The sequence below is a fragment of the Bidens hawaiensis genome, unplaced genomic scaffold (assembly GCF_021521415.1).
Source record: "Bidens hawaiensis isolate Kalapana, Puna unplaced genomic scaffold, B.hawaiensis_p1.1 tig00009541_1, whole genome shotgun sequence".
NCBI lineage: Eukaryota > Viridiplantae > Streptophyta > Magnoliopsida > Asterales > Asteraceae > Bidens > Bidens hawaiensis.
The window spans coordinates 227331-254334 of NW_027491709.1; the positions used below are offsets into that span (position 1 = coordinate 227331).

At 34.2% G+C, this 27004-nt stretch overlaps 3 protein-coding genes and 2 pseudogenes across 5 annotated transcripts; 3 read left to right on the forward strand and 2 right to left on the reverse strand.

The window, feature by feature from the left end:
* Positions 1-443: 443 nt before the first annotated feature.
* On the reverse strand, positions 444-3663 carry LOC143532719 (uncharacterized). The gene is made up of 8 exons (XM_077027691.1): positions 3462-3663; positions 2310-2594; positions 1619-1678; positions 1389-1538; positions 1186-1304; positions 1000-1097; positions 802-926; positions 444-721 (listed from the first exon to the last, which is right to left on the reverse strand). Exons 1-8 carry the CDS (start codon positions 3660-3662, stop codon positions 569-571), a joined length of 1191 nt encoding a protein of 396 aa, XP_076883806.1. The 5' UTR covers position 3663; the 3' UTR covers positions 444-568.
* A 1614-nt stretch (positions 3664-5277) lies between these two features.
* On the forward strand, positions 5278-10346 carry LOC143532720 (serine/threonine-protein kinase TIO-like; annotated as a pseudogene). Its single transcript, XR_013135230.1, has 18 exons — positions 5278-5430; positions 5501-5575; positions 5661-5753; positions 5861-5935; positions 6035-6127; positions 6224-6287; positions 6366-6450; positions 6519-6660; positions 6765-6845; positions 6915-6972; positions 7051-7171; positions 7260-7431; positions 7515-8948; positions 9031-9264; positions 9335-9478; positions 9559-9639; positions 9727-9918; positions 10054-10346. The product of XR_013135230.1 is annotated as a serine/threonine-protein kinase TIO-like (transcript).
* A 1127-nt stretch (positions 10347-11473) lies between these two features.
* LOC143532734 (uncharacterized) lies at positions 11474-16654 on the forward strand. Its single transcript, XM_077027700.1, has 4 exons — positions 11474-11572; positions 12974-13331; positions 13902-15827; positions 16379-16654. Exons 2-4 carry the CDS (start codon positions 12976-12978, stop codon positions 16425-16427), a joined length of 2331 nt encoding a protein of 776 aa, XP_076883815.1. The 5' UTR covers positions 11474-11572; positions 12974-12975; the 3' UTR covers positions 16428-16654.
* Positions 16655-18806: 2152 nt separating this feature from the next.
* Positions 18807-21884, forward strand: LOC143532735 (enoyl-[acyl-carrier-protein] reductase [NADH], chloroplastic-like). Its single transcript, XM_077027701.1, has 12 exons — positions 18807-19124; positions 19272-19381; positions 19456-19511; positions 19588-19672; positions 19783-19830; positions 19920-19994; positions 20187-20298; positions 20383-20434; positions 20527-20578; positions 20660-20717; positions 20795-20893; positions 21564-21884. The coding sequence occupies exons 1-12, from the start codon at positions 18851-18853 to the stop codon at positions 21719-21721; spliced, it is 1179 nt and encodes a 392-aa protein (XP_076883816.1). The 5' UTR covers positions 18807-18850; the 3' UTR covers positions 21722-21884.
* A 613-nt stretch (positions 21885-22497) lies between these two features.
* Positions 22498-26305, reverse strand: LOC143532721 (enoyl-[acyl-carrier-protein] reductase [NADH], chloroplastic-like; annotated as a pseudogene). Its single transcript, XR_013135231.1, has 11 exons — positions 25975-26305; positions 25721-25830; positions 23856-23911; positions 23681-23765; positions 23538-23585; positions 23381-23455; positions 23132-23243; positions 22995-23046; positions 22850-22901; positions 22724-22781; positions 22498-22648 (listed from the first exon to the last, which is right to left on the reverse strand). The product of XR_013135231.1 is annotated as an enoyl-[acyl-carrier-protein] reductase [NADH], chloroplastic-like (transcript).
* Between the last annotated feature and the right edge of the window lie 699 nt (positions 26306-27004).

Genomic DNA, 27004 nt, shown 5'->3' on the forward strand with positions numbered 1-27004 from the left:
ATATGGAAAACAAAAATAAATGAATAGCTGGTCCAACGATAGCTGTATGACTTCTCTTATGGGAGATCATGGGGTTCAAGTCTTGTATGGAGCATGTTGTTCTGCGTTAAATGTATCAAGGCGGCAACCATGACATTTCAACCCGTTCAAGCTGGTCGTTAGAAATTAACATAATCAAGGTAGACTTTAAGAAGACTAACGAGTACAAATTCATCATTACATAACTTTAAGATATGGGAATGCTTCAAAGAATAATGATAGGTGAGAATATGGATCATAGAAATCTACATGTCAATTTACCTCCACTTAAAAAGACTTTACAAGACTTTAGCATATACACTATTTACATGTATGCAATCATCACAGCCTCCATATCCTCATCATACATTTTAAAGATAATATAAAAACATACATCTTTACCGTCCGTAGTTGCCATGAAAGATGTGCCAACTCGATGATACAAGTCATGATGACTTGTACTTCATATTCCACTCGATTATGATGAGCCATAAAGTTTTTCACACCGAGAAATGAACTCATTCGGTGGGATTTAGGAATAGTGTTTTGTTTACCAAGGATCCGTGTTGTTATATAGAGAACTTGCAATTGACGAAGGTCTAGTCCAATCATCCTCCATTAGAATAAGATTAAGTCGAATGATTAACTTTTCTACAGCTTCTTCCTCCATTTTTGTCAACAAATCCAGTGATTGCGTCACTTTCTGCAATCAACTCTCTCATAAATTTTGAGGATTTATGATATTAAGAAACGAAAATTGCCAAAAATCATATTTTTCTGTACCTTTGATTCCTGATATAACTTAAGGTATTGCAAAGATTCATTGTAGAATCCACAGTGATACAACAGAACACCATAATCTCTTAGTTCAGTAGGATCAGCTTCTAGAACGATGAGCCGCTCACATGCTGCTCAACAAAAAAATATATATTATTAACATATTTAATACATGTTAAGAGCAAGAAATGAAAAACAATATACCAGAGAGCGCACGCCTTATATCCCCAAACCGAACACTGGTCCAAACACCACGTTCTAGCCTATGTCTAGCAGCCTTTGCAGATGCAAGCTCCAAACCACTATAGATATATATAAAAAAAATCACAAAACTATATTCTTCAAATATAATATAATATATATTTTATCTAAATAAAATAATTGAAGGACCTTTTGTCAACATTGGCTGATCTATCAGAACAGTGTGCAGCCTCTGCTGCTCTTAGAAATGGACTTTTACTCTGGTCAAGTTGAAATGGCCAAAAAGCATCCTTTAAATCTCTTAAAATCTGCAAATAATATTAACTATTAAAATGGAAAGTGCAGAACTAATAAAATGGATATGATAAATAGTAAATGAACCTGCAGGCCACCTTCAATAACAGGAATTCAGTTGTCACAATATGTTCTTGATCATAAGCTTCAACATCAAATTTGAGGAGACCCCATAAACGTAGCGTTTTCAGGATCTCAGAATATATCAGTGAAAGCATAGATGTTGACCCCACACGATGAGTCAAAACCTGAATGGAAAATAATCAATGAATAATGCTTAATATTGTAAATACATAGTAACATGTTATAAAGAAATAAATAGTCCTACTGAATGAAGATAAACTGCTCGCTGTTCCATATGGTTGCTTGACTTGGTCCTACGAAAGCCCTGAATAAAACAAAAAAAAAAACAATAATTTCATGTGTTTTGGTAAAGAAACTAGGCCTGTAAACAAACCGAACGTTCATGAACAGTTCCGCGGGAAATTCATTTATTCGCTTATTTAATAAATGACCAAACATGAACAAATTTTTTTTGTTTTAACTAAACAAACGAACACGAACACACGTATTGTTCGGTTATTTATGCTCGTGAACGTTCATTCAATTATGTTTGTTCGTTTAAATGTTAATAAATACACAAGTAGTTGTATTTATATGAATATAAACATAAAGGGGGCTCGTTTATATGTGTGTGTGAGTATTTATTTTTATTGGAAACAACTAAACTATCGTGATGTAGTAGACTTGTTCGTTTATGTTAGTTCAATTATGTCTGTTTAAGTTTGTTTGTTTAAGTTCTTTTGCGTCTGTCAACTGCCCGTGTATGTTTTAAATGGTCGAAAATGAACGAACACAAACAATTTTCTTAATGAACGAACACGAACAATTTGTGTTCGGTTAAAGTTAAATAAACGAACATAAACATGCCCCGTTCGTGTTCGTTCGGTACGTTTACAGGCCTAATGGAAACAAATGACATGAAAACATAAATGTTAACTAACTATATATATATATACCTTATCAACATACATGTACCGGTCTAGACACTCGAGGAAAACATCAGGAGAAGATGTAAATGATGAACTGTATAGTGAGCAATAACCCATAGAAAGATGATTCAATCTTTCAACAAAAGCATCAACAGGAAGTGGTACAGATGAGTGAGAAAAGAGCGAGTCGTCTTCTGCAGCTATAAAAAGCGCTGTTTTTCCTAAATCAACCTCACCATTGATGATTATGCTTGTTTCCCTCTCGGTTTTTGACAATTTCTTGATCTGTGAGCAGAATCCCTCCCTTGCTTCCTGTTGCAGATATTAATCTTGAGCATGTTGTAAAAATTGCAATTATGCGCCGAATAATCAGCAATTAATCAGGGCTACCAATTCGATTTCACCAGTCAAAAACCGGTCAAAACAATTGGTCAAAACTCAAGCAACATTGGTCAAATTTCTGTCAAGATCTTTAAAGTCTTTGAAAAGTTATATATAAAATTTTGTGTATATAATGAAAAACTACATATAAAATTCCAATCCAATTAAACCCAACTAATCCCTATTAACCGGTAGTTGGTACCTAGGGGTGGGTGCAAACAAGCCAATTTGCTTGCGAGCTACTGAAGCCCGGATCGATAAAAAGCTCGAAACGAGTCGAAACTTTTCGAGTCCGTGCCAAGCCTGAGCCTAAAATAAAGCTAGTTTAGTTATGATCCTCCTGAGCTCGAGCCTTGTATGGGAAGCTCGTTTAGACTCGTCGAGGCTTACAAGCCTTGTGCATTTTTAAGATTTTCCTCTTTTGGATTTCTATGTATTGAGCTGAGCTTTGGCTCGTTTAAGACTTTCTCAAAATATATAATAAAAATAATAAAGAGAAAAGCGTATATAAGTTACTTAATAAATAATAAACGAGCGGATCCTGAGCCCAAGCTTTGGAAAACAACTAATGAACCGACCTCGAGCTCTGGTAAGTCAAAACGGCTCGGCTCCTTTACACCTCTATCGGTACGTCGCCGCCTAACTAAAGCCTAGCGAGTTATACAACACTGTTCATCAGACAACCCTAATAATTCTAACAACTTACATATCATTTAGGGAACATAGAAAGCTATTTAATTGTTTATGATATTATAACAATAGAGATGAAATTGAAATAATAATAATAATAATAAGTACCCTAGCATAGGTAGTGTTGAATCCGGACGAATCGAGAGCATGATGAAGAACGAAATTGAGGTGTTTTAGTGGTGGTTTGAAAGTGCATCGACAGACATAATTAGATGATGGTGGTGTTGAGGATTCAGAAGCTGATGATGATTGAAGAACAGAGGTGCCTATAATCCATGGAGAAGAAGATAACAACAACCCAACACTCATTTTGTTAATTTGGATACTGTTATTATTATTCAACAACAAGAAGAAAAAGATATTATGCACCGCTGCTTGTTGATATTTTAGATATTAAAATAAGATAAGAGTCACATTTAACTTCTCGTTGTTCAGGGAAAGTTAACGTACAAAAGTAATTAACTTATGTATGGTATATATAATTACTCTATTCAATTCTTATAACTAGTATGTTAATTTTATTTGTATTTGATTCAAACTTTATATAATATTATTTGTAGTTTAGGTTACTTGTTTTTTTTTTCACATCTAATTTGAATCATTGACAACTTCTCTTTTTTAACTTGGAAGTAAGTAAATGGTTATTGACTATTGGTGTCTCTATCAGAGAACCACGAAAAAGTAATATGCATCTCACGTTACTACAACCATATAGATGAAAACACTCCATAAAAAGTGTGTCATGGTTTCATATTAAAATTAAATAAAGGAAAACAATATTTTTAATAGAATCTATCAAAAGTGGGTAAATTTGTAAAATAAAATAAAATAAAATTTAAATAGAGAGAAATATGCAATAGAATATATAAGTTAGGTAAATATACAATTAAAAAGTTAGAGATGAGGAAATAATGAAATATGTATTTGAATTTATGGGTTGGGTAAATATGCATTTAAACATTTAGAGCGAGAGAAATATATCATTGTCTTTAAAATTTAACTAATACAATATCATTCTTTCTTTAGATTTGAGCTCTTTTTCAATTGAATTCTATTTGACTCGAAACAGTAATGAATTAACACCCAAGCCAACCTTGATTACTTACTAAAATTAGTTTGAATCCAACCACGTCGGAAGCGAACGGTACATTAATTGACGATTAAACATTTAACTAAATACTATTTTTTAGTAACTATCATCATCATCATCATCATCATCATCATCATCGTACTCAGTATATCCCACCAATAGCAGAGCTATAGTAGGGTCTGAGGAGGGTAAGATGTAGACAGCCTTACCTCTACCCCACAAGGATAGAGAGACTGCTTCCGGTGAGACCCCCGGCTCGATAGTAGTTTTGCATCAAGCCTTGGACATAAGGCACATAGCACTCAATCATCGGGACACCGGCTGATCGGTGCATGTACCCTTGTCATTCGGCTATCAACGCCACTACATGATGCCTGATTAACCGTCCGTCACTTTTAACGTTATTTTCACGAGATTAGTAAAATAACGTCAAAATTAGTGCAATTTCACTTTTGCCCACCCGAGGGTTCACACATATATATATCATATGTGCGCACCGCAAGCAGGGCTAAACTTTGGGTTATAACTTTGGGTTTATTTCATAATCAAACCTAACAAAGCAACCTTTTTCAACCAATTTAAATCACAATTATCATAAATTAATAAAAGTTATAGTAACTTAATATTATTTCAAAAAGCCTAACGGTAACGAGCGGGAAAATAGTTATCATTTTAAATCCCACCTTAACACAATATTCAATTCTCCATATTATTCTCTTCCATTTGATCATCTTTTACTTGTTTCAGTTACAAATTTCTAAATCATTATAATATTTTGTGAATTTTAAAACCCTTATATTCTAAATAGTTTCCTAGTCCTAGAATTCGTGCTATCACCGATCGGGTGGTTAAACCCTAAACTTTATTTGTGCCGTTTAGTAGTAGAATTTAGAGACTATGGGTGTCGAGAATTATCATGTGATCGAGCTTGTAGGAGAAGGATCTTTCGGTAAAGTATACAAGGGAAGACAAAAGTTCACCCGCCAGGTATTCGTCTTCATGATTACTTTCGTATTATTAATGTAGTAATATTGTATTGTTTGTGTATTTACAATAGACCGTCGCGATGAAATTCATACTTAAGCATGGTAGAACCGAAAAGGACATTCAAAACCTTAGACAAGAAATTGAGGTGATATTAATATGTTATTAACTTATTATTTATATGTTTAACTTGTCTAGTATATGTTTAACAATTTGATTCTTACTTTTTGTAGATATTGAGAAAACTGAAACACGAAAATATCATTCAGATGCGGGATTCATTCGAGAGTCCACAAGAGTTTTGTGTTGTTACTGAATTTTCTCAAGTAACTAGCTTTGTTTGATCTAGATCGTTTATACATATATTACAATTTACAACTAGTATTGTAAGTTTTACTTCGTATATATTGATCGAATGCATTTTAATATATAGGGTGAATTGTTTGAAGTTCTTGAACATGACAAGTGTCTTCCTGAAGATCAAGTGCAAAAAATTGCAAAGCAATTGGTACAACTTATATATATATTTATATACACATGTTCTTATTATTATATGTTACCAACATCTTTTTATATACAATATGTTTATGCTTTTTTGAATTTTTAGGTGAGGGCATTGCATTATTTGCATTCCAACCGTATAATTCATCGTGACATGAAACCGCAGAACATCTTGATTTGTGAAGGGGGTGTCGTTAAGGTTGGTTGCTCGTTGGCAACTCAAAACAACTTCGTATTTTTTTAGTATATATTCGTGTTTTGTTGTTTAACCATTACTCTTTCCCGAATGAAATAGCTATGCGATTTTGGATTCGCACGTGCTATGTCAAATAATACAGTCTATCTACATTCAATAAAAGGTACACTTAGCTTTGTTACCATTCTTTTGTAATCTTTTTTAAATATTAATTAAATAGTTATTCGTTAATCTTTTTTAGGTACTCCGTTGTATATGGCCCCGGAACTTGTACAAGAGCAACTCTACAACCACACCGTCGATCTGTGGTCCCTCGGGATCATTCTGTAAGCTATTTACTTCGTGAAAAACTGTACGACTCGTAAATTTGAATTCTTTTGTTATATATTTTCAGGTATGAATTATTTGTCGGCCAACCTCCTTTTTACACGAATTCAGTATATAAACTTATCCGACATATCATCAAGGATCCGGTTAAGTACCCCGAAACCATGAGTGCAAACTTCAAAAGCCTCCTTAGGGGGCTGCTTAATAAGGTATTATTATAAATCTATGAATAATTTTATATATTTTATATAAATTGTATGCTTTTTTTTGTTTGAATATGATCAACATGCAACGTTTTCAAACTCGCGAGCAGGATCCTCAAAGCAGGCTGACGTGGCCCAAGCTTCTCGATCATCCATTTGTTGCAGAAACTCTTGAAGATATTGAGGCTACGGTACTTATCTTCTATTATCTTTTAAGTCGGGTTCTTAAGCGTGTGAATCTTATGTTAATGAATTAGAAGGAGCTTCGTGCCAACACTGCTGCGTCTAGAGGAAGTGATGACGGTCTGATCTCTGCAAGTACGCAAACAGTTATCTTATATCTGTTCATATAAATATTCATGTAAAGATGCATGATTGGTTCTATTCTCTTATCAGGTTGCCAGTTATTGGATAAATTGGAAAATAGTTCTCGCACCGTTAATGGTGCCAAGTTAATCAGTCGAGATAAAGAAGCACTATCGGTTATCTTGATGCCTCTTAAAAACCGACAATGCAGGTAAACAACTAAACATATTTTTTCTTAAATTCCTGAATATTTTCTGAAGTGTAAAAGGAATTAACGTACGGTTACACTTTGGTTTCAGAGATCAAGATGTTATGTCTGCAAACCAGTCTTTGAATATTATTTCAAACTTAGCTGCTGCTGGTGCCATTAATTCTACTCGGGTTCTTGACGAAATTTTTTCGGAAGTTATAAGCTTTACTAATAATATTCTTCGCCTAAAAAAGTCGGATCATAATGACTTGCTGGTAAAGGTATGTTACTCTCTCTGCATTTTATGTCGGTTTTCAAAATGTGTCCAATTTATTATTAAAATGCTTATCATTTACATATGCAGTGTTTCTCGGTTATAAAAAAGTTGTTGGATAACTGTGGCAGTGCGTTTGGAGATTTTTTATACATCAGGCGCTCGGTTGCTATATTGGAGCTTTATAAAGAGGTTTTTAGTATTACAGAAGATGCATCTGGAAGACTTTTATATGAATCAATAGCATGCATTATTGTTATAATATCTCGAACAACCAATGGTCTTAAAGAGATATTAAATCATGCTAAATCATCAGGATTAGCTGATACTTTGGTATCACAGTTAGTGACTTGTGGCACGAGTCTAATGTCTGGCTCGTCAAGTTTGTTACGTGTCGCTTGTGAAGCGTGTATGGCTATTTGGTCATTGATAGATGCGTTTGGTGCAGATTCTGAAAAAGTAGTTATTGCGGTTACACAAGCATTCCTCGGATCCAAAGCTGTACAAGTTGCGTTTTACTACTGTCTTCGCCAACGCCTCGAGGCTTCATGGTCTTCTGCTATTCAGATCATCTTAAGGTGTTGCATGCATAATAGCTCGGTCTGTCGCGTTCTATGCGGTGATGATAATACAATTATTTCAGAGATTTTTTCAATATTGTCTCTTCGTGCTTCCATGGACAAAAACAATCCGAAAAGTAAAATATCCGATCCGTGTGCTCTAGTTCACCATTCCTGCCTTTTACTTGCTGCAGTTGCACAGTCCTTAAAGTCAACCGGGCCGAATTCTGCAGTTTTCATACTTACATCATCACCAAAAACACATCAATCTCGCATATCTGATCTCGCCCACCATTACTCGTCATGTGATAGAATGCAGCCTCATTCCATGTCTGCCATGCTGGCACTTGCTTCTATTTTGTCACTTGACAATAACTCTTCTGTTGAAACATCAATATCAGAAATAGCATTGCCTTTAATTCCCAAAAGTGTCACACTTTGCGGTTATTTAAGTACTTTAACAGATAATAATAATAATAATAATAACAATGCAAGACAGCTCTCGTATTGGCACGGGTTTAAAGATTGCTATGTAGGTCTGTCATATTATAAATTAACACGAGGCGGCCCGTTAGCAATCCCAACAGTCGTGTGCCAGTGGTGTTCCTCAAACTCTTATTGATTTGTAAACAACAACCGTTCAGATCAAAACGAAATCGGACTATCACCTGTTGGAGTTGTATGGGCTGTTTCTTCACTGTGTCAGTGTCTGCCAGGTGGCACTACAGCTTTTTGTCAAGTTTTGCTTAAACGGGATCACGTGAAGCTTGTCTCTGGTTTAATATCAGATGAACATCTTAATCTTATAAGACGTTGGGGTGGGCCCGGTGGAGGGGACAACGGAATCAGAGAGACAGTTAATTCTGTTATCAGTCTTCTCTCATTTCCGTTTGTAACGGTTCAAAATGCAACAAATTTACATGATGACAAAGAGTTGGTTAAATATATTCAAATTCTTCTAGAGGTGAATATTTTCTTAATATATGTACAATTTATTTCAATTAATATTTTTTATATAGATACTGGTTTTGCTTTTGAATATGCAGGTGGGAATTCCAGTTTTAATAATTCAGTGCTTGAAACATGTGGACTTAAAGAATGCTGCAAGACCCGTTGCGTTTCTAGCCCAAATGACAGCGCATAAGCCACTGGCTGGACAACTCGTTGGCAACGGTCTGTTAAGTCCAAATACGATGAGGTGGTTACTAGATGATTCTTCACCGAGAGAAGTCAAACTGGATGGTCTAACGATAGTTTCAAATCTCGCGCGTATGCGTGAGGTCAGTTCTTGTTGACTAATATATTTTTGACAAATGATTTTTACTAATTTGAATTAAAATTAAAAAACAGGATTTTTATGAGCATATAAAAGGAGCAGACATCTTAGAACTCTTGAAAGGCTTTCTTACTCACGAAGATCCGAATATGCGCGCCAAGGCATGCAGTGCTTTAGGAAACATGTGTCGATACAACGACTTCTTCTATCACTTGTTGGTACATAAATAATATTACAACAATAACGTTACAAAAATAATATATATCACACCGACGCATTTTTTTCTCGTTTCTTATAGGCAGAGCATAATATTGTTAGTCTCGTAGTTGATCATTGCTATGACAGCGACAAACACACACGTAATTGTGCTTCTTTTGCAGTAAGACAACTAACATTCTATTTTTTTCATTACAATATGTTTATGTTGTATTATTATTTAGTACTTGTTTGACCTTTTTTTAAATAGATTGGTAATGTCACATATCATAATGACTTCTATCATGAACAACTGAGGGTAATCATCCCTCAACTTGCAAATTTGCTGCTATCAGAAGACGAAGAAGACACGACAAAGAGAAACGCGTCGGGTGCTCTTAGCAATCTGGTTCGCCACTCCAACAAACTTTCTCATGATATGGTTTCTAAAGGAGCATTGCAGGTAGTACTTTTGACTATTAAAAATTTATAATTTTATTATTATTATTATTATTATGATTATTATTATTATTATTATTATTATTATTATTATTATTATTATTATTATTATATGATTATTGACTAACAACATATGCAGGCTTTGTTGAAGTTGGTGGAAAATTGTTCTGTTGTTTGTCTCAATCCTAGCAATGAGTCACTTATTAAAAGAGCTCTTATTGCATTGTTTAATATGTGTGCTCATATGCCTTGTCGAGAGTTCATGCGCGCATCTGATCGGTACCAAGTAATTGAAACGTTCTGTGAGTCAAGAGATGAATGGATTGTCGAACGTGCTTCTGCCATTCTCAAAAGAATCTCTCAACCGTGACGGTGTTTGTATATCTTTGCTTGCTTAGTGAGTTAGTTCAAATCAACTGTTTATTATGTATACACAAGGAGAATGTTTTTTTGTGTGTTTATTTCTCTAACACCAAAATTCATTACATTTAAGCTCATGTCATAACAAGTTCCTAACACTATCATGTTAACCCGAGTCACCCAACGACCAACGGTACAAAGCACCTTAGTCGGAGCACATTTGAGTCTTTGACGTGTTCACAGACGCATACTTATCAGGTTTGCGCAACTCTGCCCGAAGGCCATACATACAAGTAAGCACCGAACGCATAACCAAACAAGTAACATGCACGATACTATAATTAAATCAACATTTGTTAAATCAATCAATATGTACATGCAACATTTGACAATACCTAAATATCTACCGCATAGTTTAAAACAATCTATTTAGCGTTACCACGGCCCGTAACATTCCAAACCGACAACTCAACAAGAGTGATCGAGACCGATTCGAGATGTTCAATCTCCTAATAGACCCGTAGAGTAGATTAGGCACCAAAAACAAGGAAGAATATGAGAAACCGAAGTTTGAACAACTTTTCGATGACTTTTTGTATTCTTTTTCTCTAACGAAGATTACAATATATATAAAAAAAAACAATGTGTAAAAATAGTCAAAGATAAACTATAAACAAGCTTAATTAGAAAACAATAAGAAAAGTAAATATTAAATATACTTGCTCATAACTCGATTTCAATAATCAAACCATACACGGTGTATATAGACCAAACATAAACACGTTTGTATCTATCTAGAATTCCTAAACAATAGGTAAATCAATTAATTCGTTAATTAATTAAATAAACCTAACAACATAAACCGAAATGTATAAGGAAGTATTAAGACTCAATATATTCTTTAAATAACTTATGTCTTGTTCACCAAGTTACTTGCTTTGTACTTCAAGGAACTTCATTTGTAATTGTCGTTCAAAAACCTGTCTTAGCCCAAAACCCGACCAAACCGAACCACCTTCCAAAACAAGGTTAAAACAATTGTGAACCTGACCCGACCCGACCCGACCCAGAAGGTAAATTAGGAAAGAAAGGAAAGAATGAGCCCTAAAAGGTTGAATAGATGCGTGTATCGTCCTCCCTATATATTCAATCCTTCACCTCACCCCCCCCCCCCTTTATTATTATTATTGGAGTATTATTTAACCCTACCTTTACCTTACCTGCAAATCTTCAACCTCAAAGGGCACATCAGAAAATAATAACCTTTACCCACTTTCGTACGAACATCAATCAATCAGGTACTTGCGTCTTACTTCACTCTTTTTATTATTATTATTATTATTCAATCATTCAATTCTTTCTTTCTTTCTTACACTCTTTACGACACCTATAAAGCCTTACTCTTTTGAATATTAATTTAATTATAATTATAATTATAATTATAATTAGTCGATTAAACTCAAGATTAGTTTGATAAATGTTTGATTTTCATGGATTAATGCTGTTTCCCATCTGGGTTTTGTTTTTGTATTGCCGGTTTCTAGGGTTTCGATTTTTCTTGATTTTGATGGGTTTTTGTGGTTTTTTTATTTGTAATTGATTGAATGTAGCCATGTAGGGGTGTGTAAGGTTTTTGGGTTGGGTTGGTTTTGGGCTGAAACCGAACAGGATACTGAAAATTGGGTTTTTGAATTTTTGAAAACCGTTTGGTTTCGGTTTGGTTCAGTTTTGGTTTCTGAATTTTTGAAAACTGTTCGGTTTCTGGTTTTTGGGTTTGGGTTTGGATTCAGTTCAGTTTCGGTTTTTTCGGCTTTCGTTTTGGGTTTGGATTCAGTTCAGTTTCGGTTTTTTCGGCTTTCGTTTTGGGTTCGGTTCAGTTTCGGCTTTTGAAATTTTGAAAACTGCTTGGTTTCTGGTTTTTGGGTTTGGGTTTGGGTTCGGTTTAGTTTTGGTTTTTGAGTTTTTAAAAATTGCTTTGGTTTCGGTTTAGTTTTGGTTTTTGAATTTTTAAAAATTGGTTGGTTTCGGTTTAGTTTTGCTTTTTGAATTTTTGAAAACGGTTTGGCTTCAGTTCAGTTTCGGTTTTTGAATTTTTGAAAATCGTTTGGTTTTTGGCTTTTTTTGTTTGAGTTTAGTTCAGTTTCTGTTTTTGAATTTTTGAAAATTGTTTAGTTTTGGTTTGGGTTCGGTTCAGTTTCAGTTTTCGAGTTTTTGAAAATCGTTCTGTTTTGGTTTTTTGGTTTGGTTGTGTTTGTTTTTGTTTTTGTGTTTTTAGGTTTTGTCATTTGCGCTTAAAATTCCAGGCTCTAAGTCATTTTGTTAATTAATAATTAATTGATTATTATACATTTAAGTTACATCTTTATTAAATTCATATAAATTACTTAAAATTAAAAAAAAAATGAAAATCTATAAATTAAGTTCGTTTTTTTTTTCTGTTTTTGTTAATTAATAATTAATTAATTTGATTATTATGCATTTTGGTTAAAATATTTAAGTTACATTTTTATTAAATTCGTATAATTTACTTAAATAAAAAAGTGGAAATCTAAAAAATCGGTTCAGTTTTTTTTTATTACATGCGAAGTTTGGTTTTTTCAAAAAACATAAAACCGAATTGTCGGTTAATGTTTCGGTTTGGTTTTGGATAAGTTTTTTTCGTTTCACGCGCACCCCTAACTGAATGTTTGTGTTGACAGAGATGGCAATTGTGCCATTGAAGAAGATGATTGCCATCTGCCACTATGGAGGCGAGTTTGAAACGTATGAAGACGGGTTAATGTCATACAGTGGTGGGGACTCTTATGCCGTTGATCTTGAAATCAACATGCAATTAAGCGGTTTTATGCAAGAAATAGCTGAAGCCATTGATTCAACTGTTGATGGTATGTTAATCAAGTATTTTCTTCCGGGAAATAACAAGAATCTCATCACTGTTTCGAAAGATAAGGACTTTAGTCGAATGGCGAATTATTATAAAGATTCTGATCAGTTCGAGGTCTATGTAATGAAAGAATCGTCACCTGCAAAAACACTAAAGAAGAAGCCGGTTCATAGGTAATTATATCTTCATGGTCTAACCTTATTTGTATATTTTTATGTGTAGTTAATACATTTAGGCCTGTAAACGAAACGAACGCTCATGAACTCTTCGGTGGGAAGTTCGTTTATTTAATAAGCGTAGGAATATGGTCCATCAGTTTAAAAGAAAATTTTTAACCTTGTGTTCAGTATTACTAATGTTCGTTTATGTTTGATCATTATGTAATTTATGTTCGTTTAGGTTTTAAACGAGAAATATGAACGAACACGAACATGCTCATTTTCTTAATGAACGAACATGAACAAAAAAATTGTTTGATTATATGTTCGTGTTCGGTTTCGTTTAGGTTTTAAACGAGAATATGAACGAACACAAACATGCTCATTTTCTTAATGAACGAACATGAACAATTTTTTTTCGTTTATATGTTGGTGTTCGGTTAAAGTTAAATGAACGAACACAAACATGCCCTCGCTCATGTTCGTTTTGTTCGTTTACAGGCCTAACTACATTTATATGATTGTTTTATATATATATTGTTCCCTTTGGTTATTATTTTTTGATTTTGTTATTTATAAACATAGACCGCAAAAGACACAACCAGAGACACAAATGGTAGCAGTTTTACCGCCTGCTGACATGGGCCCACCAAATGTTGCCCCGCTTAACGAGGTTGCCGATATCGAAACCGTCAATGAGATCACTCCAGCTCCCACCCCGATCTCGGTCAATCCGTTTCCCATGCCTATAACCAATAACGAACACGTAGGTGCAAAACAATGGGAGAATCTTATTACAGGCGTCGGTCAAAGATTCCATTCGTTAGCTGAGTTTCGCGAGGCGTTAAGGAAATACTCAATCGCTCACGGGTTCAACTATGTGTACAAGAAGAATGAGAATCAACGGGTGACTGTAAAGTGCAAATCTGAAAACTGTCAGTGGCGGATTCACGCGTCGAAATTGTCGACCACTCAATTGGTTTGTATTAAAACAATGCGCCCGACTCATAGCTGTCAAGGCGGGTCGATAAAGCCCGCGTTTCGGGCTACGAGAAGTTGGGTTGGGAATTTGATAAAAGAAAAGGTTAAAGACTCTCCAAAGATTAAGCCGAAAGACATCGCGAAGGATCTTAAACGCGATTATGGGATCGTGCTTAATTATTCGCAAGCGAGACGCGCTAAAGAATACGCAAGAGAACAACTTTTAGGTTCTTATAAAGACGCGTATAGCGAATTACCGTATTTTTGTGAAAAAATAATGGAAACGAACCCTGGAAGCCTCGCTAAGTTTAGCACGCACGAGGATTTAAGTTTCCACCGTCTGTTTGTCTGTTTTCACGCCTTGATTTCCGGATTCGTACAAGGTTGTCGGCCGCTTATCTTTCTTGATAGCACGCCTTTGAATTCAAGATACCAGGGAATGTTGTTGACTGCCACGTCAGCAGACGGTGATGACGGGGCGTTCCCGGTGGCGTTTGCGGTGGTTGATGAGGAAACGAGTGATAACTGGCATTGGTTTTTGAGTGAGTTTAAGAATATGGTTTTAGGGCATGGACCGATTACGTTCGTGGCGGATTTTCAAAAGGGTTTACGGGAGTCGTTGCCGGAAATATTCGGTGGAGAATGTTATCACGCTTATTGTTTAGGTTATTTAGCCGAGAAACTAAATAACGATATAACCGAACATTTTTCACATGATGCGAGAAGAATTATGATCGAGGATCTTTATGCTGCTGCACACGCACCGAAACTCGAAGGTTTTGAAAAATATATGGAAGATATTAAAGCGATTTCACCCGAAGCGTATAACTGGATTATACGAAGCGAGCCCGATCATTGGGCGAATGCGTTTTTTGGAGGTTTAAGGTACAATCACATGACTTCGAATTTTGGTAATTATATTTACTCGTGGGTGTCGGAAGCCAACGAGTTACCGATTACTCAAATGGTTGATGAGTTAAGGGGTAAAATGATGCAATTGGTATACACGCGTAGAGTCGAATCAAGTCAATGGTTGACCCGATTGACCCCATCAATGGAGGAAAAGTTGAAAACCGAGATGTTGAAAGTTCACTCCGTTCAAATATTGCGGACGCATGGGAGTAAGTTTGAGGTGAGGTACGGTGAGGTTATTGATATCGTGGATATTGAGAATTGGGATTGTAGTTGTAAAGTGTGGTTGCTGACTGGGATGCCATGCTGTCATGCGATTAGGGTTTTGGAATCGTATGGTCGGGGCGCGCATGATCATTGTTCGAGATACGTGCATGTTGAGATGTACCACTTGGCGTATGCGGATTCTATTAATCCTATACCGAATGTGGAAAGATTGATGGATGTTGAGTTTGATGATGCTGCGGTTATTGTTACTCCTCCGGTCGCTATACAGACACCTGGCAGGGCTAAGATAAGGAAGGTTGTAACGGGTCGGGTTGGGCCCGCGGACTTTTTGAAGAGACAACTTCAATGTGGCAAGTGTAAAGGTCTTGGTCATAATAAGAGATCTTGCAAGTATGTTTTCTTTCTTAAAATTATATTAATTCTTTTAATTCTTTTGACCCGTTTGACCCGTTCTGTTATTTAGATGTTTGTTTTCATATTATCCATCTCTTTAGGATGGGTTATATTTGGTCTCGGTTGAAACTTTAAAACTTTAATTAAAAATGAAACCGTTCAAACGAGTCGAAGTACCCAAAGTATACTGAAATGCTTTATGACATTTTAAATTGCTAGATTAATGTCTGTTAATCGTATTCGTATATAGTGTTTTAGTAGGTTTTATTCGTTGGGCCCAATTAAGTTGTTTAACTGTTTTGTTACATTAGTTATTTTTTAAAGTTTAAGTGAAAAAAGAACCAAATGGGGTTGTGACGCAACTTGTTACCCATTTACCTGCCACTTCATTGTAATCGTTTGGATGTTTTTTACAAGTAATTATTAAAAAATAGTAATAGTTGCCTGCTTGTGAATTTTTTGCTTCTACATCACTTTTTACAGTTTTTATTTACTTTTTCACAAATTATAACTCGTTTTGTGCTTAACGGGTTGGTTTTTATCTTCAGAGAAGTTCAGGAAAATTCACAAAGTTCACAGTATGAGACGATGTCTTGAAGGTGATAAGGAGGGATAAGGCTCGGAAACGATGATTTTGGTGGATGAATCGCTCTTGGTGGATTGAAATTTAAAACTTTTTTTTTGAATTTCTTGCCCAGTAAATGTGAATGTTGATAGTAATTTCATAGGCAGGTTTTTTGAGATTAAATTTTCTTTCAAATAGTTGGTAAAGAGGGGATTTTTTATTTATTTATTTTTGTCAAGCAATACCATTGCTCTTTTATTAATTCTTTTCAAATAATATTGAATCAAATGTTCTTTTTCTTTAATATGTCATTGTTTCATGTTTTAACAAACATGTCATGTTTTGGTTGGTATGTTTTAACTTTTAATAACTATGTCATGTTTTGCTTGCCATATATACATACTAACAAGCTAGGTAACTCGCGTTTTCCTTGAAACAAAATTATGCATGTTTTCATTTACATTGTTTGTCACAATTCGAATGATGCAACCGAATTATTTTCTTTGAAACAAGAAACATGCATGTTTTGTCACTGTTAGATTGAATGCTGGACAGTTTATGTGGATGGCATAGTATGTCACATTTATTAGTGTATTAGAATCGGTTTGAAGTTCTTGTGCAAATACATATACGTCTCATCTTAAAAATAATAAAATGTATGTGAAATTAGTTTCACGAATGAAAACTAACTTTGCGAGTGTAATAATTCATTTGCCAAATGCCTTAATATACAATTTTGTGAGCATAAAACGATTCGACCGGTGTATCAGATGCGTCGAAGGGGTTGTAGGGTTGGTTCTCGGGTTTCAGATTTGTCCTAAACGGGTATCGAAATCATTAAAACAATGCACGTGTTTCTCAAACTAATCTCCTTTAATGTTCAGTTCTTTAATCTTGTAACTAAAGGATCGTGGTAGTTATTTTAAGTACACTACAAACATTCACATTTTTGTAAAAAATAAAAATAAATAAAAGAGTCAACTGCAGTTTTCGTCCATGTGGTTTGTACAGATCTGCTGTTTTAATAAAATATTTTCAAATTTGTGATTTCGTTCATGTGGTTTCATTTTACTTGCAATTAAACCTGACCCCACTAATCACGTTAAGTCTGGTTGTTAAATCCATCAGCGTGCAATTCACGTGGGAGGCAATCTTGTCCTTTTTTTTGACCAAATAAACATAAGTCCTAATTCGCAAGCCCCCTCACGTGAGGGGTTGGGGTGTATTTGGGGAAAAACCGAAAAAACTGCCACTCGCGTGAATGGCATGCTTATGAATTGCAAATGAAACCAAATAAACGAAAAACACAAATTTAAAACTATTAAACTCAAACCACTTATTTAGATAAACACATATAAAAAAACCTCAACTTACTCCAAATAAAAATAAAAATAATAATAATAACAATAAAAAAGAATAGTTATAAGGGCATGTGATTAGTCTGACCCACCACCCATGCCAAAAAGGCTAAAACCCTGTTTAAATCTCACACACACACACACTCAAGTACTCAACTGCTTCATTTATTTCGATACTCCCAAAGGCGATCTCATCAAATTCATCATCGTTTTAATCGTAATCAATCAATCATCCACTTATTATTATACATACATACATATATATACATACACGAACTGCTTGAAACAATTGCTCCAAATTCCCTGAGGTAGTAAATTCATAAACCAATTCTTTCTAGTTTTGTGTTTACTGTAATTACATAATTACTCTACTTGATTCTCACCTTTAGCACGCTAATTTCATTTGTACGTCAACCTTACCCTATCTATTATTTTATTAATGAAATTAAAAGTTTATTTAACTGATGCGTTTCTTCTTTATGATTATGTTTCCCCGATCTCGGGCTGTTTAGGCTCGACCTCGGCTCGCTTTAATTTAAGAGGGCTCAAGCTCGAGCCTGCCTCGTTTAGAGTTGTAATTTTAATGTTCGAGCACGACTCAGGCTCGGTTATTTATTAATTTTATTTCTATTTTTTTATAAGTATTTATGATTATAATTTTATGTATATAATATGTATTTTTGTTATTTTTATCGTATGTTTATATATAATAATAGTTACTATAAATATATTAAATAAACTTTATATAAATAAAAATCTCATTTAGGCTCGTGAACTAGCTCAAGCTCGATTTGTGAAGCTCGGGCTCTACCTTGTCTATTAACCGAGCCTTTATAAAGGCTCGAGCTTGTTTAAGCTCGGCTCGGTTTGCGTTTCTAACGAGCCGATCTCAAGTAGCTCGCGAGCGACTCGGCTTGCTCACACCTCTATCTATGATAATGCCTCATGTTTCTTAAATGTTATTAGTTTGATTGTTTTAACACAATATTGTAAATGATAGGTAAAGCTTCTTCTCTATCAACATACATGAAGCTTTATTATCATAAGAATTATGCTAATTGTAATGATTCTTGCAGGTTTGTAATCAGATTATTGAAATGACAACAAACATTACTAATATGCACATTGCTGTTGCAAGACCCTCTACATTTTCTTCTAATCAAGTTTCAAAGCCAAGCATTACGGTTTTCAGTAGTGGCGTTAACGTGGCATCGTGTGCAAAGCTTAAAAGCTCGTGTCACATCGCTTCTACTCAGTTATCATCTCAAAATGTTCAATTTAGCGGTTCGAGATTTAAAAAGATGATCACGAAAGCCATGTCAGATTCAAGTGACACAAAACCGCTTCCAGGGTTGCCTGTTGATCTAAGAGGTTGATTTTGTAAACCATTGTGGATAATACTTTTAAGCTTAGATGTTTAAGAAATGAGTTAACATTGTTGCAAGAAAGTTAAACAAATAGTCGATTTTTTCATTAAAAGTTATGTTATAGTTTAATAATCTCAGGAGCTATTTTTAGGGAAGAGGGCATTCATTGCTGGTGTAGCTGATGATAATGGATATGGTTGGGCAATCGCCAAATCTTTAGCTGCTGCTGGTGCGGAGATTCTTGTTGGCACGTGGGTCCCGGTATGTAACTAATCCTTATCGTTTATAATAATAAATTTAGTATTTTGTTGTTGATGAGTATTCAACTTTTTTAGGCACTTAACATATTTGAGACTAGTCTTCGTAGAGGAAAGTTTGACGAATCACGTGTGTAAGTATATATGCATAATTTTTTTTCACTTATTTTAAGATAATATCATGATTGGTTATCCGATATGTTGTGTTAGGTTGCCAGATGGTTCGTTGATGGAAATTACTAAAGTGTACCCCTTAGATGCTGTTTATGATAAGCCTGAAGATGTTCCTGAGGATGTAAGTCAATATTCTTTATAAAAACTTTTCGGTAATTTATGCGAAAAAAAAAGAAAAAGAAAAAAAGATCGAATCTTGTATATCGCGTGACTATTATAATAATTATGTAGGTAAAAACAAACAAGCGTTATGCAGGGTCCTCAAAGTGGACTGTTAAGGTAGTTATTTCATGAATCATGTTTTGAGTTATTTTCACTACTATGCAAAGTCAAACATTCCGGAAAAAGTCAAATTTTATGTATTGCAGGAAGTAGCTGAGTCTGTGAAAGAGGATTTTGGAAACATTGACATTCTTGTGCATTCATTAGCCAATGGACCTGAGGTATGCGTTAACTATAATTAATTGCTAGTCATTATTAGGGTTTAGTGTGTTTACTGTTTAGCCCATGTGCCCGACAACCCGAGTTAACTTTATTAGCTAGATTTGTTGATCTGACCTATTTGAGATAAAAACACAACCCAAACCGACACGTTCATGTACAAACAGGTCATAACTTAAATTTCTATATTGCAGGTTACCAAACCTCTATTAGAAACGTCAAGGTACGGGTATCTTACTGCCATATCAGCATCAAGCTATTCTTATGTATCTTTGCTCCAGCATTTTGCCCCAATAATGAACCCAGGTATAATTCTCGTCTACATTCGCCTTTTGACTGGTCAAAGTCAAACTTTAATCATTAAAGTTGACCTTAGTTATTATAATGCAGGTGGTGCTACAATTTCTCTGACATACATTGCTTCTGAAAGAATCATACCAGGGTAATTTATTTTATTTTACCTTTTTTATTTATGTTAAAAATATTTATTTCTTTTGTTGATAATAACTGCAATTTTTTTTAAAAAAAATGCAGATATGGTGGTGGTATGAGTTCAGCCAAGGCTGCTTTGGAGAGTGATACAAAAGTTAGTTACTCATATCTCCGTTTTTCTTGTAATCGGCTTCCAATAATTATAATTGTTAATTAATAATAAAAATAAACACAGGTTTTGGCATTTGAAGCCGGAAGAAAACATGGTATTAGAGTGAATACAATATCTGCAGGTACTACAAACATATGACAGAGCTTAAACGTTACAAATTTGTTTATGTTGTATTAATTTTTAGCAAAAATATGCCAGGACCGCTAAGAAGTCGTGCTGCTAAGGCGATCGGTTTTATTGATATGATGATTGACTATTCCTTAGAGAATGCACCACTGCAAAAAGAATTATCAGCAGGTCAGTGTGAATCTTACTATGCAAGTCATGAGGCCTGTAAATGAACTGGACATTCAGTTAACCGTTCTCAAACCGTTTGGCGAGAAGTTCATTTATGTTCGTCTATTTAATAGACTAACTGACATGAACAAAATATTTTGATCATTTAAGTTAAACGAACGAACATGAACACATGTCCTGTTCGTTCATTTATGTTCGTGAATGTTCGTTCATTTAAATTCTTTTACGTTCATTACATTCGCGTGTTAAGTTTTTTCCTTTACGCTCGTTAATATAGTTATTTAATTCTTTTTGGCATATTACAATTTCGTCTAGTGTAAGTAACTTTTTTGGTCCAACTTATTGTTTTCCACATTTACTTTTAATTGGCTTGGTTATGTTTGTTCATTTACATTCTTAAACCGTTCGTTTATGCTGTTAACGAACAAACATAAACGAACAAGAACACCTTCATTTTCTTAATTAAAGAACACGAGCAAGGAAACCTTGTCTGTTTAATTGTTCATGTGCGATTGTCTTTTAGGTTAAAGTTAAATGACCGAACGCATATATGCTTAGTTCGTGTTCGTTCAGTTAGTTTACAGGCCTAAGTCGAGTCAATATGCGGGGATTGCTTGTATTTTTTATAATGATTTTGTTTTAAAATGATGAAATTTATTTATTTAAACAGAGGAAGTGGGAAATGCGGCTGCGTTTCTGGCATCACCATTGGCTTCAGCCATCACTGGGGCGGTGTTGTATGTAGACAACGGGTTAAACGCAATGGGAGTTGGAGTCGACAGCCCGGTTTTCAAGGATCTTGGCATCCCAAGAGCCAACAAACATTAAGGTGGTGAACAAGCTTAGCATTGTTGTTTCGGTTTTTCAAATAAAGCTGTTCGAATTAGTTATCTTTGGTTCACATATTTACATTGGAATGAGAAAGTTGGTTGGTCTTGACATTGTCTTTTTGTAATGGTCATAAACTGTTAACATTACTAGTGTTTCCTGAATTACTTCGTTTTGGTCTCGTACTGATGACATAGTCTTTCAATGGATCTATAGTACAATAACGAATGACCTTCGATAGTCCATTGGATCCACAGTCACACCAAAGGTTTGATTATCAATAACAAGAGGTTACACTTAACATCCGTTTCACATATTATCGAATCGTTTCCTTCATTTCAAAAGGTGGATCAGAAATATCATAAAATGCATTGAAGAACATATATAATTCAGGAATCATAGTGCATTACAGTTTAACATATAAAATAGTGAGAATTTATAACATAAGAAATAAAAATGGATCTCAACCATTGATATTTGTGTTACCACTTTTCTCATCTAGAAATATTTTACAATGCGAAGTTATTATGTAAACAGTTTTATTTGTGGAACCGAAACAACACTGTTGCGCTTGCTCACTTATATTAATGTTTGCTGTACCCCGGGATGTTCAAATCCTTAAAATCCGGGCTGTCAACTCCAACTCCCATCGCATGCAGCCCGTTGTCTACATACAGCACCGTTCCCGTGATGGCTGAAGCCAATGGTGGTACCAGAAAAGCGCAGCATTTCCCACTTCCGCTGTTTAACTAATTAATTTCATCAATATAAAACAAAATAATTATAAAATGCATTATATTTTACTTGCTAAATAAGATTCACACTAACCTGCTGATAATTCTTTTTGCAGTGGTGCATTCTCAAAAGAATAATCAACCAGCATATCAATAATACTGGTCGCCTTTGCAGCTCGACTTCTTAGTGGTCCTGGTATATTTTTACTATGCATTAATACAACATAACCGAATTTATGTATGTATAAAGTAAAGTTATTTGTATAACCTGCAGATATTGTGTTGACTCTGATTCCATGTTTTCTTCCGGCTTCAAATGCCAAAACCTGTGTTTATTATTAATAATAATTGTCGGAAGCCAGTTAGACGAAAACACTGGGACAGAGTAACTAACTTTTGTGTCACTCTCCAACGCAGCCTTAGCTGAACTCATACTGCCACCATATCTGCATTAAAAAAAAGTTGTGGCTGTTACCTTATTATCAATAAAAGAAATAAATATTTTCAACAGAAATAAAAAGTAAAATACAATAAATTACCCGGGTATGATTCTTTCAGAAGCAAAGGCGGTAAGAGAAATTGTAGCACCACCTGCATTATAATAACCAAGGTCAACTTTGATGATTAAAAGTTTGACTTTGACCGGTCAAAAGACGAATGTACACGAGAATCATACCCGGGTTCACTATTGGGGAAAAATGCTGGAGCAACGACACGAAAGAATAGCTTGATGCTGATATGGCTGCAAGATACCCGTGTCTTGATGTTTCTAAAAGAGGTTTGGTAACCTGCAAGATAAAGGTTGTAGTTCTCACACGTTGACTTATGAATGTGTCGGTTTGGGTTGTGTTTTATCTCAAATGGGTCAACCTGGCCCGTTTTGACCAATAACGTATTAACGTCCCATGCAATGCATTATGCATACCTCGGGTCCATTGGCTAAGGAGTGTACAAGAATGTCAATGCTTCCAAAATCCTCTTTCACAGATTCAACTACTTCCTGCAAAAACATGAACTTTGACTTTTTCAGGAATGTTTGACTTTGTGAAAATAACACAAAACATAATTTATGAAATGACTACCTTAATAGTCCACTTTGTGAACCCTGCATAACGCTTGTTCGTTTTCACCTGTATAATGGTCACGCGATACACACGATTTCATTTTTTTATTTATTTGATCTTTTTTTTTTCGCATATAATTTCTTAAAAGATTGTGGACTTACATCCTCAGGAACGTCTTCAGGAGTATCATAAACGGCATCTAACGGGTATACTTTAATAATTTTCATCAAAGAACCATCTGGCAACCTGACAGCACAAATTGGACTTACTGATTAGTCAACAAACAATAATATTATCTTAAACTAAGTGACAAAAAATGGAAATATATATACTTACACACGTGATTCGTCAAATTTTCCCCTTCGAAGACTTGTCTCAAATATGTTAAGTGCCTAAAAAAAGTGAATAATAATCAAAAACAAAATACATTATAACTAGCATAAGAATGTTTGGTTGAGGTGTTTGATCAGAAATGAGTCAAATAAAAATATGTTCTGAAAGAATAAGAGTTTGAATGGGCTGCAATTAGAAGAATCAGATAGTTCTTGAAATATTACTACTTTTATTATTATAAGTAAACAAACGAACAAATGTATGTTGCAGTCCATGAGGCATGAACGCTCTTGATGTTAGTCCATTTAAATTCGTTTATGTTCGTTCATTTACGCTTGGTTATAGTAGTTTATTTGTATAAGCATCCACTCAATTTTTTCTATTACTGATATCAGTTTGGTTTTAATATTTTAAAATCCTTTGTTTATATATATAGGGGTGGGTTATAATAAAAAGAAATAGTTTTATAAGAAGAGTAAGAATAAATCTAGACCATTGGATTCATGATCTAGTGGTTGAGATTGGTAGTTTTTAAAATACCAAATAGTTTCCTAGGATTAAGGATTTATGCTACATAGTTTCCTAACTCTAAATTTGTGTCATTCCTACTCTTCCTACAAAACTATTATTTTTATTTTAACCATTCTCTCTCTCTCTCTCTCTCTATATATATATATGTTTTAACTTTGAAATAGTTGATATAACGATGATGTTATCAGTGGCGGATCCAGGAATTTTTCTCACAGGGGTCGGAAATTTTTTTTATCTGTACATAATTAACCATCGCTATATAAATTTTTTTTGGTCCGGTTCAACCATCGGGTCGGGCCGAATTGCGTCGGTCATATATATAGAAAAAAATGATAATCAAACAAAAAATTATATAACAAAAGAAAAGTACGAGAAACTTTATTATAAATGCATAATTATTGAACAATATATCTAGCTTTGTTATACGCGGGCTTTCATTTTCTGAAATCTAACCAAAACATCATCTAGTTTGACATTTATAAGCAGGTTGTTTTTAATGAAATAAATAAAATCATCGTTTAAACTCTCATAACACATATGATTACGCAAATTGGACTTCACGTACTCCATCGCCGAAAAGCAAATTTCAACGCATACAGTTGCAGTGAGTAATAATGATATAAGAGGTAACTTCAATTAACGAATAAACAATACACCAATGCAAATGAAGTAAGTGAGCAAAATAATGTATAGCTGAAACATTTTTTTAGATTAAGCCACTTAATCCATTAAATTTACATGATTTATTACTTTCGCCATCATACTCCTTTATTTTAATTAGCTTAAATATAGATTAAGTTGGGAGTTTGAGATTTGTGCTTATAAATTGAGCATTTGAGCTTAAACTTGTATTTAAATTATTTCCTACTAAACTCAAATTTAGTTGGTATATTATTTATATACATTTATATATTTAAACTTGTAAATATGTCAAATAAAAATTATTAGGGTCGGTCTCAAATTTCATAAGGTTGTTCTCGAAATCCCAACATGGTCATTGTGCCGTTCTCGAAATCACACAGGGGTCGGGGTCAAAATTATACAGGGGTCGGTCGGGATTTTAACACATATATACTAGTAAAAAAAAATTTCACAGGGGACGGAGGACCCCCCACCTCAAAGTGTCTGGATGTTATCTTAAAATGTTTGATATATCGTGTTGGTTTGTGTTTATACATTTATGTTCATTTATTTATGTACGTTTGTGTTCATTTACAATATTCTTGAACTATTCGTTTAGAATACAAACAAACACGAACACTTTCATTTTTTTAACGAACAAACACGAACACAAAAATCCAATCGTTTAAATGTCAGTGTAAGGATCAGTTACATACCGGGACCCACGTGCCAACAAGAATCTCCGTGCCCGCAGAAGCTAGGGATTTAGCTATTGCCCAACCATATCCATTATCATCAGCTACACCAGCAATAAATGCCCTCTTCCCTAAAATTCAAAAATTAAATTATAGCCTATTATATTAGCTTTAAATGAAAAATAGACTGTTTTTTTTGCTACAATATTAACTCATTTCTTAATTAAACATCTAAGCTTAAAGACATATTATCCACAATGGTTTATAAAATTAACCTCTTAGATCAATAGGCAGGCCCTGGAAATGGTTTTGTGTCACTAGAATCTGACATGGCTTTTGTGATCATCTTTTCAAATCTCGAACCACTGAATCGAACATTTTGAGATGATAATAGCTTTGAAGTGATGTGGCATGAGCTCTTAAGGTTTGCATAGGATGCCACTTTAACACCATTACTGAAAACTGCAATGCTTGGCTTTGAAACTTGATGAAAAGAAAATATAGAGGCTCTTGCAGTAGGAATGTGCATATTAGTTGTCATTTTAATAATCTGCAATTCATGCAAGAAACATAACAATTAGCATAATTTTTTTACATCGATTTGTGACCGCATCTATGCGTAAACTGTAATTACATATATACATGCATAAGTAAATCTGCATTTTCTAGCTCAATCAAGGTGATTAGGTCAGTGTAGTAGTAACATAAAACTAAAATTAATTGGTTTATAAATTCATTGAAGAACATAACATATTGGAAGTATGTTGATGAATGCAACTATTAATAATCTACTAGTGTGACTTACCTTTCTGATCAGGGGGAGTTTGTAACAATTTTCTCAAGTTCCTGTGTACTAATATACCTATGTATACATGTAAGGGTGTGTGTTATACTCCCTTAATTAAATACTGAACTCTTGTACACATCCAATACACATCCAATGAAGTGAAGACTGAAGACACATGACTTTTTTTTCTTTTTTTTTTTTTGTGTGTGTGTTTTATTATACTATTTTATTTAACATTTAATTTATTATCTTTCAAATAACTTGCACACGCTTAAAGAAATGACATATATAGTTTTGTTGTTCTTTCTATCTTAACTTTTTGGCATAAATTTCCAGGAAATAAGTTGTTTACAAAATAAAGTATTTTTTTTTCGTGTAAAGGGTTTTCACATTATTACTAATGTGTTAGATACAAAATATTGTAGAGAGAAAGTAAGGTTTATATTAATCATGATATCTTATTATACTATTGAAGCAATACTTCTTTTTCACATGTCATTTAAATAGGTTATCCACAT

Coding starts and splice junctions, on each gene's coding strand:
- LOC143532735 (XM_077027701.1), top strand. CDS start 18,851: ATGACAACAAACATTACTAATATGCACATTGCTGTTGCAAGACCCTCT. Junction 19,125..19,271: donor GTTGCCTGTTGATCTAAGAG/GTTGATTTTGTA, acceptor AGCTATTTTTAG/GGAAGAGGGCATTCATTGCT. Junction 20,299..20,382: donor TGCCCCAATAATGAACCCAG/GTATAATTCTCG, acceptor ATTATAATGCAG/GTGGTGCTACAATTTCTCTG.
- LOC143532719 (XM_077027691.1), bottom strand. CDS start 3,662: ATGAGTGTTGGGTTGTTGTTATCTTCTTCTCCATGGATTATAGGCACC. Junction 2,595..3,461: donor TCAACACTACCTATGCTAGG/GTACTTATTATT, acceptor TATCTGCAACAG/GAAGCAAGGGAGGGATTCTG. Junction 1,539..1,618: donor GAGCAGTTTATCTTCATTCA/GTAGGACTATTT, acceptor TTTTCCATTCAG/GTTTTGACTCATCGTGTGGG.
- LOC143532734 (XM_077027700.1), top strand. CDS start 12,976: ATGGCAATTGTGCCATTGAAGAAGATGATTGCCATCTGCCACTATGGA. Junction 13,332..13,901: donor AAGAAGAAGCCGGTTCATAG/GTAATTATATCT, acceptor TTATAAACATAG/ACCGCAAAAGACACAACCAG. Junction 15,828..16,378: donor CATAATAAGAGATCTTGCAA/GTATGTTTTCTT, acceptor TTTTATCTTCAG/AGAAGTTCAGGAAAATTCAC.